We start from the raw sequence: 13,602 nt of genomic DNA on the forward strand, positions 1-13,602 counted from the left end.
TCTACAAACACGACTTACATACCACACCAATTTTTTTAATGGGCACAACCTTTATTTCCCTTCCCCAGGCTGATGTCAGGCAAGTGAGATATGCTGTAGACAGAGCCAGAGCAAGCCCTTCTCAAGCAGTCTTTGACTTAGCTCTGACCCCACACCCTCACTCTTTATGGCGCCCCACGTTGGGCACCAGATATTGGTGAAATTATTAAGGCCACTCAACGTAGTTAAAAGGGAGGTTTGTTTTGTGGGGTAACTTACAAATGAAAGGATAGGTTGTAGGGTCTGGGAAAGGTGTGGCACAGTCTGGCGGTGTTCTCTGGAGAACTCTGCTCAGTCTACCTCCAGTGTCCAGGGTCCCAGAACCAAGAGAGACCTCTCCTCTCGATCCTGGGTCTTCAGCTTCCTCCCTCAGCCCCGCCTTGTGGCCGTGACCTTTACTGAAGCCTCAATGGGGGTTGGAACTTCCAGGCCAAGGCTGGGATGGCTACCCACTATAGTGGACATGTTGAGACCACCCAAGCGCTTCTTAGAGAAGGCAAGAACATTCAGGGCCAGCACACTGTCAGGCTCAGCACGTCTTCAGGACCGGATGTCCTGAGTCCTTCTTCAGGGTCTGAAACCACAGCCAGAACTTGGTATGGAGCCCAGGCCGGGGGGGTGGGGGGTGGGGGTGGGGGGGTGGGGGGTGTTGGGGGGGGGGGGAGGTGTTCCTGTGGGTTGGTAGCCACATTCACTGGGGTCCAAGGAGTCCCAGCTGAGCAGTACCCACACAGCAGGCACATGACGTGCCACCACAATATTTTTTTGTTTGTTTGTTTTTTGTGACAGGGTTTCTCTGTAGCTTTGGAACCTGACCTGGAACTCACTCTGTAGACCAGGCTGGCCTCGAACTCACAGAGATCCACCTGCCTCTGCCTCCTGAGTGCTGGGATTACAGGCATGAGCCACCACTGCCCGGCCCACCACAATTTTTGATGCAAAAGGCCTCAACCCCCATAATAGACTCTCTGGGATGGGTCCCAGCTGGTGTAAACTGGACTAACATACTGACTAACATCACCTCAAGCATAGGGGACAACTTCTCAATGCAATCACCCAATTCACACCAGACTTGTGAGGAAAAATCCATTCCTTGCAGTCCATCAGTGACTCCAACTTCAACTGGGCCACCACTATACAAGGCTTAATACACCACCAAGAAAACAACAAATCTAAGTGGTGGAAGAGACAATGGAGTAACCTAACTGACCTACCAGTCTGTTTCATACACCACTCTCAGAAGATTCACAACTTGACAAGTATGTTTACTGACTTATCTTTGAGGAAAACTGAAATTATCAGTACTATATACCCATCTTTAAAACCAAAAATTCCACTTGCCAAATGAGGAAGAATATATGGAGCTGTGATATCATGCCTATACTCCACAACAATGAAATGATACACTTCCCAATTCCTCTGGATATACACGCCGGGAACATCACACATTTGTTTCCTCCCAAAATATAGAACACTGGTTCACAGTCTGTTGAAATTCCAGCCTGAACCAGCTACCAAAGTGAATACATCATCCCAAGAGTGGATATGATACAACTTGCAACCAGAGGATGTCCTAGGTCCTGTGACTCCTTTGTGCCAAGGTATCACATTAAAAAGGCAGACCACAGAAACTTACATTGGCGGAAGACTTCAGATACAGACCTTTCCAAACCGGAACCCTAGAAACACACACCCCTAGGACTTCCCTATTATTTCTACATGATTCTTGAACTACTTCAGCTCAAGGAATGGGGCATTGGAGACTTTGTAGCCCATAAGCCAATAGTCAATATATTGTGTAGGAACTGCACAAAGGACCCCCATTTGATGAGGTCTTTGTCTTCTCCACAACATGGAAGTTCTATGGAGTCAAAGAAGGCAGCCTAACCCTGTGCATCATTGATAGAGGAGGATGAGACAAGAATAACAAATTCTTCACAGCCCACTAGAAGGCAGCATTTGCCAATTCCCCTACTTCCCCACCAATGGTTACGGGAGAGCATCACGTCAGACCTCAGCCTACCTGCAAGACTTACACCTAGGATCCAGGAGATCTCACTTAACTTCAACCTCAAATCCTGGCTCTCACCTGAAGAACTTCTCTCCGAGCCTGAATTTAGGAGAATACCAGTCTTCTCCTACTCCTCAGGAACTAGGTTTGCTGTAGGAAAACCCTTACGGTTGCTGGAGCTGGGCTGGTTGGCTCCTCACTAGGAGCTGGCAGAGCATCTTTGTTCTTTCAGACATAAGTGAGGATATCATGGACATCAGAAATTTTTACTGAATTTGAAGAGATAAGCTGGAGCCATCCAGATCTCTCAATTATCTGCTACAACTTCTTCAGAGGAACAAAGAGAAGAATGTATCCAGGCAAGACTCACTTGTCAGTGAGCACACTGAACTATCTCAGCCTGTCTCTACAGGAATTGGAACAAAAATGGCAATCTACAAGCCTCTCCTGGACCCAAAGCAAAACTTGCGGTGTGAGCATGGACTCTGCAAAATGCATTTACACTTTGTCTATATAGACTTCAGTACCAGCTTAGCACACACACCTGCTGCCTAGGAAACTTGACAGTGGATATATTAAACCCACTAAGTATTCCCTATGAACTAGCTGGACTAATACGAAGGATGTCCACTACCTAGAGGAACATACCATCTCACTTGGAACCACCCACCCTCTGTCCAATGAGCTCCAAACGTCAGAATTGATCCCTTCGGTCTCTTGGCAGTGGAGTCTTTACTGCATGCTCCATGAAAGCCTTCAGCCTCACAGTTGACATCTATAACATCACTAGGGATACCTTGGACTCCACTTTTTCTTCTGCAGAACCTGGTTGGCTGTATACAATGCTAAAGTTACGGCTCATTTCTCAGGACAGGTAAACCTGCCCAAGAGCTCTGGCCTAATGTTTGAACTGAGACACATTTTTTAAAAAGATTTATTTATTATATATACAGAAGAGGGCGCCAGATCTCGTTACAGATGGTTGTGAGCCACCATGTGGTTGCTGGGAATTGAACTCAGGACCTCTGGAAGAGCAGTCCTTGCTCTTAACCTCTGAGCCATCTCTCCAGCCCCAGAGACACATTTTTGACTCAGGTACCCTATATAACAATGAACATGAAGATGGCTTGCTAGGTGTACTGGGTGGTTTTGTGTGTGGACTTGACAAGTCATCAGAGGCAGGAGCCTCAGCTGAGGAAATGCCTCCTTGAAATCCAGCTCTAAGGCATTTTTTTTCAATTAGTAATCAATGGGGGCGGGCTTAGTCCATGGTGCGTGGTGCCATCCCTGGGCTGCTGGTCCTGGGTTCTGTAAGGTGGGCTGAGCAAGCCATGGGAAGCAAGCCAGTAAGTAGTTCCCCTCCATGGCTTCTGCATTAGCTCCTGTCTCCAGGATCCTGTTCTGTTTGAGTTCCTGCCCTGACTTCATTCAATGCTGATGTATAAGCCAAACAAACCCTTTCCTTCCCTACCTGCTTTTTGGTCCTGGTGTTTTATCACAGCAATAGAACCCTAAGACACTAGGGAAGACTAAAAAGCCATTCATGACATTTCCACTGGAGGACAGAGAGGCAGGGTCCAACATTTATCAGCTGCACTCAAAGTGGACGCTATTGCCTGTACCGTAAAGTCAGCAGCTACCTTCAAAAGTGCTGTTTATTTGATGTGACTGGTAGTATGTTTAGATTTGACTATCCTTGCTTCCCCAGGTGGAACTTACTCCACTGGATAAAGCCTTTGGCTTTTGGTATACAGCATATTGGCCTTTTTGACATGCAAATTCCTTATTATTTTGGGCTTGTTTAATAACCTTCATTTTAGGAGGAGCTATGACAATGAGCTCCAGAGACCACTATCACACCAGAGGGGACAAACCAGCTGTGTGTGGTTCCTGCAGACACATCTGGGCAAACCCTGACTGGAGAAATGTCTTCAGGAGATGTTTCATCTCCATGACATCTCGGGCAAGAAATACTGTATTCCAGATTCCTGTTTCTACCCCACCAAGTAATTGCCATTTTTGCCAAAAGAGATGGTCTGTATACATTTGATTTTAGACCCAAGTTGGACGCCGGCAGAGACTCGCCAGACTTCCTGATGCTTTATATCTATCATTTGCTTTTTCACAATATATATTAGTTTGTTTTGGTTTTTCATGACAGGGTTTCTCTGTGTAGCCCCAGCTGTCCTAGAACTTGCTCTGTAGACCAGGTTGACCTCTAACTCAGAAATCCGCCTGCCTCTCAAGTGCTGAGATTAAAGGCATGCGCCACCACCACCCCCAGCTGCTTTTTTTTATAATATTAGCATACACAAAACTAAGAACACTGAAAGCTAAAGCTTACTGGACACTTAGTTGCTCTTTTCATTACTTAAAGAAGAAACACCTGGCCCAGAGCCATGACCCACATGCTCCTCCCACTCACCCTGATCCAGTTGGGACGACGCTCTATGATTGGTTCTGCTCAGAGTTCTACAGCTCCAAACCTGCTATGCCCCTCTTTACGACACTTTTGTTTGGAAGTGACTGCATTACCTTTTATTTCTGAATGCGTTTCTCAACCTGGTGCAAACCAAACCTGTAGAAGATATAAATTTGGGAAAATGTGTATATGCCATAGGGATCACAGCAGTATCCTGTGACTGACATTGTTTTGACCACTTTGCTTAATAATGTTTTAATGCCTGAGATTTATTTTCTGGCATTTATGTGTCTATTAGTGATTGGAATATTTATTCTATGCTTTCTCCTTTTTCTGTTGTGGCCTGAATTTGCAAATTGCTGGGAAACGGCTAGTAATTCTTATGTGCCATCCCCATCGGCACTGTGTATACCTCAAGGACCAGGGGATGGAATGTAATGAACATACAAAAGATACCTTCTGGACATGTCAAAATAGCTCAGTCAGACATCCCGCATCGCCCAAGGCTGCAGCTAATAACCAAATGCCAGTGACATCACTCATTCAAGATAACCAGGCACAATCCTAGATGCCCCATGACACTTACTAGACATATGAGTAGAGACCAAGAGTAAGGCTCTGCTCTGCACATCTGGAGAAATGCCACCTTGATCTATCCTGTAGCTGGAGAGTCTCCCCCAGGATCCTGACCCTTGAATCAGAGACTTCTGTCAGAGAGTGGACCTGACCTTCTGCTAAGATATGTCACACAGGTGAGTAGCCTTGGGGAGATAGGCTTAGGACGGTAGTTAGGAATTTAGAGTGTGAACCTAAATTTGTGCGATGACCCTCAGTATAATAAAATATAACTTTTGTTATGTCAACTATGCATATCTATCTTCTTGCAACACCCTGGCTGTCCTGGAACTTGCTGTATAGACTGGGATGTCCTCAAACTCTGAGATCTGCCTGCGGTCCCAGCCCTCGGGAGACAGAGACAAGAGGATCAGTGAAGGTCAGCTTTGGCCACAGCTCATGGGAAGCTGCAGGCCAGCCTAGGTGATATGAGACAATGCCTCAAAACACACACACACACACACACACACACACACACACACACACACACACAGAGAGAGAGAGAGAGAGAGAAAGTTCCTTTTTAGCATATTTTCTCCTCCAAAATAATACATTTTTTTGTTTGTTTTTGTTTTTGTTTTTCAAGACAGGGTTTCTCTGTGTAGCTTTGGTGCCTGTCCTGGATCTCGCTCTGTAGACCAGGCTGGTCTCGAACTCACAGAGATCCGCCTGGCTGTGGGATTAAAAGCATGTGCCACCACTGCCCAGCAAGAATACATTTTCAAAAAAGGTATTATGGGGGCTGGAGAGATGGCTCAGCCGTTAAAGAGCACTGGCTAATCTTCCAGAGGGCCTGGGCTCAATTCCCAGTCTCTACCTGGTGGCTCACAATGGTCTATAACTGAAGTTCCAGGGGATCTGACCCCTTCTTCTGACCTCCAGGTTACCCGGTGGTAGTGCACAGACACATAAGCAGACAAAGCACCCATACACATAGAATAAAAATTCTATTTTTCAAAAAGGCTGACATCAACTGAGCTGAGTACCGCAAATGGTCTCAGCAAGCAGCTCCCTTCTCCCTAAGAATGCTGGCTGTTCTGGCCACCAAACTGCGAAGGTTTCAGGACTTGCGTTCTTCTCTGGCACTGGGTTTGGGGGACAGCATTAGCTATCAGATGTGGCAAGGAGTTCAAGTAGCCTGATGACAAGAACATGCCCACATGACACCCCACTGTGAAGCCTGCGGGTGCCTCTGAGCAGAAAAAGGAACCAAGCAGAGCAAACATTTGGCAAGTGAGCTTAGGAAAACATGGCTGAAGATCGGGCAGGAGGAGAAGCTGAGAGCTGGGAGCAGCTGTGTTTGTCATGAACGCCCCAGGAGGAGAGGGGACTCTTGACAACCTTCCTGGAAGGGAGGGGGCCTGGCTCTGAGGAGGGCTGAAGGGAAAGAGAGATGAGGCAAGAGACGGAAACTCCAGGAGTCACCTCATGCCCTCCATTCCCTTCCCACCTGCAAAATGGGCAGAATCATCCCAAGTCATTCCAAGTCACCAGGACAGAAAAAACAGCCAAGCTGAAGATGACATCTGCCTGGAAGGAGAAGGCAAGCTAAGACTGTGACATTCAGACATCTAAAGGGGTGGTCACATGGGTTCCTTTCTCCCCAGCAGAATGACAGTTCTGTTCTCTCTGATTTTCTGAGGTCTCATGTAGCCCAGGTCTTGAAGTATGTGTGACTTAATGACCTTACCATCTTCTTGACACAGTCTCAGTATGTAGCCCTAGCCAGCATCAGAGACCCTCCTGCCTCCACCTCCTGCCCTCCCAAATGCTGGGGTTACATACCTGTTTCACCACAGGCAGTTTACACAGCCTGGGGGCTCAAACCCAAGGTTCCCACATGTTACACAGACACTTTACCAGCTAAGCTACATGCCCAGCCCCCAGAATAACATTTTATGGTTACCGTTTTGTTTTTTGTTTTGTTTGGAAGACTGTAACTTAGTGACTTAGCCCTTACCCAGCAAGTTCAATTCCCAAAAACCAAAAAAAAAAAAAAAAAAAAAAAAATGTTTAGTCAATCAAAATAAAAAGGTAAAGCTGGGCGGTGGTGGCGCACGCCTTTAATCCCAGCACTTGGAGGCAAAGGCAGGTGGATCTCTGTTGTGAGTTCGAGGCCAGCCTGGTCTACAGAGTGAGTTCCAGGAAAGGCGCAAAGCTACACAGAGAAACCCTGTCTCAGAAAAAAAGAAAAGAAAGAAAAAGGGAAAAGACAGAAATTAAATCAATCACTTTTTCTTTTTTTGAGACAGGGTCTCACTAGCCTACACTGTCTTCCAACTCCACAAGTGGCTGAGGGTAGGCCTTGAACTCCTGACCCTCCTTCTTCTGCCTTGAGTGCTAGGATTACATTGGCTTCACTTGTTCTTTGTTAATTACTTGGATTGGCTTAATTTGTTGTTTTGGAACAGGGTCTTACAATTCATTGTACAGCTCAGGCTGGTCTTGAACTCACAGCAAGCAGCTCTGCCTCAGCCTCAGTTTAAACATGCACCACCACACCCAGCTCAACTCCATTCATTTGAAAGTCCAAGGTATCTAACTCAGAGTCTCTCACGTGTCAGGCAGGTGTCCTGAAGCTACAGCCCCCAGCTCAGCTGGAAGGCTGTGCTCTGAGCTCCTGGGATGTGGTCACCTACTCAGTCATCCTTCCTTCACCCGTGTGACAAGCCGACTTCACCTTCTGAAGCACAGGAACCTAGAGAAAGATGCCCTAAAAACACCAGAACCCAGGTGAAGTCGACTCCTGTAAACCAGCTAACCAGGACGCTGCGGCAGAAGGCCTAGAAATTCAAGAGCTCAGGACCTGCCCAGGCCACGGAACAAGATGTCTCCAAAGTAAAAAGAACTGAGAAGACCACTGAGACAGCTCAGTGAGCAAATGTGCTTACGGCTTTGCCTGGTGACTTGAGTCCAATCCCTAGGACCCACATGATGGAAGGAGAGAGCAAGCCCTTCAGTTATTCGCTGACCTTCTCTCTCTCTCTCTCTCTCTCACACACACACACACACACACACACACACACACACACACACACACACACCAGAGCATGCTTTCACCATCCACACCGACACCCATAACGCTTTAAAAAAACGAGCTGGGGATGAAGCTCCAAGTACTTGCTTAGTATGTGCAAGGCCCTGGGGGCAACCTCCACCACTAAGGAAGAGGAAAACAGAATAATCAGGAACATGGAAGAATGAAGACTGTTTAAAGTGTGTGCTGCATATATTTGTATGTGTACACGTACATGCAAGTGTGTGCACGTGTATGTGTGTATGGGTGTCAAGGTCAGAAGTCAACGTTGGATGACTCCTTGTCACTCAAGGGGCCTGCCTATCCCCAGCCACCTTCTGTGTTAGGAGTACAGGTCAGAACCGACATACCTACCTGGCTTTTTCTGCAGATAATGGGGCTCCTAACTCAGGTCCTCAGGTTTGCGCAGCAAACTACTCACTGAGCAAGCTCCTCAGCCTCGTGGAGAGTGTATTTAAAAATAGCCATGGGGTGGTGACACATGCCTTTGGTCCCGGGATTCAGGAGATGTGGCGGGAGGAATTGGGTAGGCCAGCCTGGTCTACATAGCAAGTTCCAGGACACCCAGTACTACATAGATCTTGTTTCAAATAAAGCCATGGGGGACGGGGCCTGGAGGAGATGCTGGGCAGTTGAGAGTGCTTGCTCTTATGGAGGACTAGGGTTGGATTCCTTGCCTCCACATAAGAGCTCACAATCATCCTGAGTTTCAGAAGGTTTGTTGCTCGGCCCTCCACAGCCACCAGGCACTCAATGTGAAAAGATGCTAGTTCAAGAGTGGGTGTGTCCTGTAATCTCAGCACTGGGTGTGGAGAAAGGATCCTGGGGCTCAGTGATCGGCTAGTCTAGCCAGTTGGTAAGCTCCAGGTTCAGTGAGAGGTCACAGAGGTAGGTCGGAGAGAGAGGAGAGAGTGTAAAGATTCTAAGCCGCATTGAGGGTGACAGCGGGGAGACACATTTGGACAAGTGGCATCCCACTGATTGCCGGCCTTTCCTATCTGTCCCAGGAGGTGGGTTCTCAGAGCAGCAACTGGACCTGCCCAAACAAAAGATGATGCCCCGCCCCCATACACACGTGGTAGCTCAGCTGGGTAAGCAAACCAGCTGTCTCCTAACAGCTTCTAGAATTCCCCTTTCATGAGTTAATGTCATCTGCTACTAAAAAACAAACAGCGAAAACCCCAAATAAAACCCCTGAGGCCTCGGGCACTAAAGAGGCAGCTGCCTGCTGTCATCAAGCCAAAAGTTTGAATGACCGTCTTCAGGAAAATACTCCGCGGCCTCTGCCTTGGCTTTCCTCTAGTGAGGCGGGGAAAAGGTCTCTACGCAAAGAGGGAAAGAAACAGCACAAGCCGGGGAAGAAAATGGCAGCCTCGGGTTCAGCTGTGCCCTGGGACGCGTCTGTCCTTACCGCAGGCTCTCGGTGCTTGCCTTTATTTATTAGTTGGGTTTTGCCTATTTATCTCTGTGTTGGAGCAGGTGCCAGGGCCTCAGGACATGTGCGAGAGGTCAGAGGCACACTCTGTGGAGCCTGCTCCTAAGTTTCAGGGATCAAATCCAAGTGCCCAGGCTTGCACAGTAAGTACCACGCTCTGCTGAACAATCTCAGGGGCGCTCGTTTTTGGGAGGCAAGGCTCTACGCAGCCCAGGCTGGGTATGAGCTCTTGCTATGTGGCTGAGGATGGTCTTAACGCCTGAACCCCTGCCTCCACCTCCTGAATACTGAGATCCCAGGCGTGTGCTCCCACGTCAATGTTTTCCTCTGGGCTTGAGAGGCCCCACATTCTCCAGAAGCTAGAAAGTCCCCCTGGGAGTACAGCTGGGTGGATGAAGATGGTCCTTCCTCCTCTCCCTCCTCTCCCAGCTACAGTCCTTGTGCCCACATGCCGGTATGCAGGGCTGTGTGAGCCTTAGAAAGATTCAAATTACAGGGTTGGGGATTTAGCTCAGTGGTAGAGCACTTGGCTAACAAGCGTGCAAGGCTCTGGGTTCCGTCCTCAGCTTCGGGAGGAAAAACAAATTAACAGCAGAGACAAACGGACCCTCTGAGCCCCTTTTCAGCATTTTACTTTCTCCCACAAATTATCTTAAGAAAGAGAACTAAGGACCTGCAGCTGTCTGTCCTTCTGGAAGCCCATGCTGTCAGAGGTGGGAGAACAGACTGAAATTCCATTTCTTTTCTTTTCTTCCTTTAGTTTTTCAAGACAGGATTTCTCTGTGTAATAGTCCTGGCTGTCCTGGATGGAACTCTCTTTGTAGACCACGGCTGGCCTCCAACTCACAGAGATCCCCCTGCCTCTGCCTCCCGAGTGCTGGGATTAAAGGCGTGCGCCAGCCACCACCGCCTGGCCTGAAACTTCATTTCTTTTGATGGAAAGCACCATCTTCCATATTCACTGTCCACTCTAAGGTGGCCCAAGAGCTGGTGACTCTTTATTCCTGTGACTCTGGCATCTCAAGTTAGATGGCAATTAGCAATCCTCTTCAAAACAAAAACACCCCTAACCACCCATGTGCATCTGTCCATAGGTCAGATAGCTCTTCCTCAAGCTGGAGTTGGCAGAGTGCTTGCTGGCACACACAAAGCCCTGGGCTCAACCCCCATAAACAAAGCATAGGAGGTAAATGAAGGAAAACCAGTTCAAGGCAACCTTGGCTACATAGCCAATTTGAGGCCAACCTGGGCTGCATTAGACCATACCTAAAAAAAAAAAAAGTCCCAATGGTTAAGAGCACCAGCTACTCTTTCCCAGGATCCAGGTTCAAGTCCAAATACCCACATAGGTGGTTCACTACCAGCTGTAACTCCAGTTCCAGGGCATCTGGCCCTCTTCTGGCCTCTGTGAGTGCCTGCGAGCACAAGATGCATGGACATACACTCAGGCCCATACACACAAAATAAATCTTTTTTGTTATTTGAGACGGGGTTTCTCTGTGTAGCCCTGGCTGTTCTGGACCTCACTCTGTAGACCAGGCTGGCTCTGGTCCACCTGCCTCTGCCTCCCGAGTGTTGGGACTAAAGGCATGCACCAAAATGTGTGGCAAACGGCCCCAAAGTTTTCAACATGTTTAAATAAACCTGTTATATTCTCCCTGGTTAGTGAATCTCTGGTGAGCTAGGGAGATGGCTCAGTGGATAAAAGCATGTGCTGGCAGCCCTGAAAATAAGTTCGCTCCCGAGATCCACATGGTGGAAAGGGAGAACTGATTCCGGAGAGTTGCCATTTGACCTCCAAATGTGTACCAAGGCATGCATACACACACACACACACACACACACACACACACACACACACACACACACAAATATTTAAAACACCCAGTGAGTCTTTCCTTACTGGACACTAGTCAGGTAGGTGCAGTGTGTTGGAAAGGAATGGCAGCCAGTTCACCTTTCTACCCCTATCCCAGCATGCACCACAGCTCCCTTGGTTCCAATGGTGGTATTATGGCTGCCTCAGACTTTGCATAAATCCTCTCTTATTTCACCCCTCCGGTCTAGACCCCCACTGCATTCAATTCCCTTTCTGAAATACACACTATGCTCACTCTTTGGAAAGAGGCAGAGGACGAGAGAATGCAACCACTAATTCAGAGAAACCCAGGACACAGGACTGAAAAGCCTTTTTCATCCAGCCTGTTTGCAAGCCCCCTTCCCAGTGAGGGTTCTGACTTGGTTACTTGGCTCCCTGTTTCAAAGCTAGAGAGCTATTCTTTCCACTCACTCATGCATTGAAAAGATGAAACCTTTCTATGTGGTTTTGCAACCTCCTCCTATTCTTTTTAAGCAAAGAAATGTGGGGGTAGGCCGGGCGGTGGTGGTGCACGCCTTTAATCCCAGCACTCGGGAGGCAGAGCCAGGCGGATCTCTGTGAGTTCGAGGCCAGCCTGGTCTACCAAGTGAGTTTCAGGAAAGGCGCAAGGGGGTGGGCAGGCTAAGAGGGGACAGACAGCACGAAGGTGAGAAGCCTTCCAAGGTTCAGGCCAACTCTGCTGGCCTGGGCTGCCTAGAGAAGGTCACCATCCCTGGACAAGACCACACACAGCATCAGGTGTTCCCTAGCCCCAGGGAGTACAATGAATGTTTATTTGCTGTGCTCCTGTGATGGGAGGAGGAGGAGGACTCCCGACTAAGATGAAGAGGTTCCTTGGTAGGAGTCAAAACTCAGGGCTTGAAACAACTGATCACCACCACAACTGTCAAACGTCTCCACAGGCCCCACCCACAGCCAGGGCAGAACTAGGTAGGCTTTGGAGGGAGCTGTCACAGTTGCCTGCCTGTAGTGGCCAGTGTTAGTTCCGTTTCTCAAGGAGAATCTCTATTTTACAAGCTCTTGTCGGTTTCCTAAACAAACGATCAATCTGAAAAGACTAGAGAGGTGGACATTTCTCTAATTGGTTAATGAAATGGCATGCGTCCACAACACCATCTAGTCCCCGCCCACCGGCAGTTAATGACGATCCCCCAAACTTCTGAAAGTTGGCTGACCCAAGAAGCAGGACACGAACACCAGGGACCGAGATGGAATAAAGGAGGGAGGAAGGATCGAAAGAGAAGAAGAAAAGGGAGTTAAAAGTAGAAAGGAGGCTAGGAAGGAAGGATGGAGCAAGCGGATTCCTTCTCCAACCAGAGCCTAACTTTTCTCAAAATGTCCCCTCCCCTGCCACCAGGAACCCGCGGGGCTCTCGGGACTTGTCGCGGTGACCCTGGCCGCCTCTGGCCACGCACCAGGCCTCTCCCCCGCCCCCACGCCCCCACGCCCACCCTCACCCCCGCAGTCTGTCGCTGCGGCTCCCGGCCCGCACTCACCCACCGCGGTGATGCGGAAGCCCCGGGGCGACCGCAGGGCTCGGCGCCGCCACGCATCCCGCAGCACCTGCACACAGGGCTGGGGCGCTCGCACCAGCAGCACCCGGCGCTGCAGCCAGCCGAGGAAGGCCAGCCTCGACGCGGCGCGCGCCAGGCGTGCGTTCCAGAAGCAGCGCGCGTTGGCACGGCGGAAGGCGCGGAACAGAGCGCGGCCGCCGGGCTCCGCCGCCGCCGCCGCCTGCCCGGCTTCCCGCGGGCTCAGCACCAGGGCCAGCGAGCCCGGCGCCAGCTGCACCGGCTGCGCCATACCGTCCGCCCCGCAGGGACCCGCGCTCACTGCGCCCTCGCCTGCTGCCCTGGGAGCCGGCTGCGGGGGGCGGGGCCGGGGCGGGGCCGGGGGCGGGGCCCGGCTTCCCAGGGCGTCGCTGTCCCTCCCGGGTCCCCGCAGCAACCAGAAGAGCCCCGGACATCGCCCACCCGCAGGGCGGAGACGACCCAGGTCGCGCGTGGGAGGTGACCCAGGTTTGAGCCTCCGCTCCCCTCCTGACCAGTTCTCCCGCTTCTCTGGTCTTAGACCTGGCCAAGGTTCCTCATCTCGCAGCAGAGTACTCTGAGGACCCTCTCACGCGTGACTTTCTGAAGTTCTAGAGTGTGCCTCCTCCCCTAAC

At 49.8% G+C, this 13,602-nt stretch overlaps 1 protein-coding gene across 2 annotated transcripts in view; it reads right to left on the reverse strand.

The window, feature by feature from the left end:
* Positions 1-13,262, reverse strand: part of Stox1 (storkhead box 1) — a 54,957-nt gene extending 41,695 nt beyond the window's left edge. For both annotated transcript variants that reach the window (XM_036168002.1, XM_036168003.1), the window contains exon 1: positions 12,935-13,262. In XM_036168002.1, the coding sequence (XP_036023895.1) occupies positions 12,935-13,241 (307 nt within the window). In that variant the 5' untranslated portion in view covers positions 13,242-13,262. The remainder of the gene's footprint in view (positions 1-12,934) is intronic.
* Positions 13,263-13,602: the final 340 nt, after the last annotated feature.

This window comes from Onychomys torridus, chromosome 18 (genome assembly GCF_903995425.1).
Source record: "Onychomys torridus chromosome 18, mOncTor1.1, whole genome shotgun sequence".
In the NCBI taxonomy this organism is placed as follows: domain Eukaryota; kingdom Metazoa; phylum Chordata; class Mammalia; order Rodentia; family Cricetidae; genus Onychomys; species Onychomys torridus.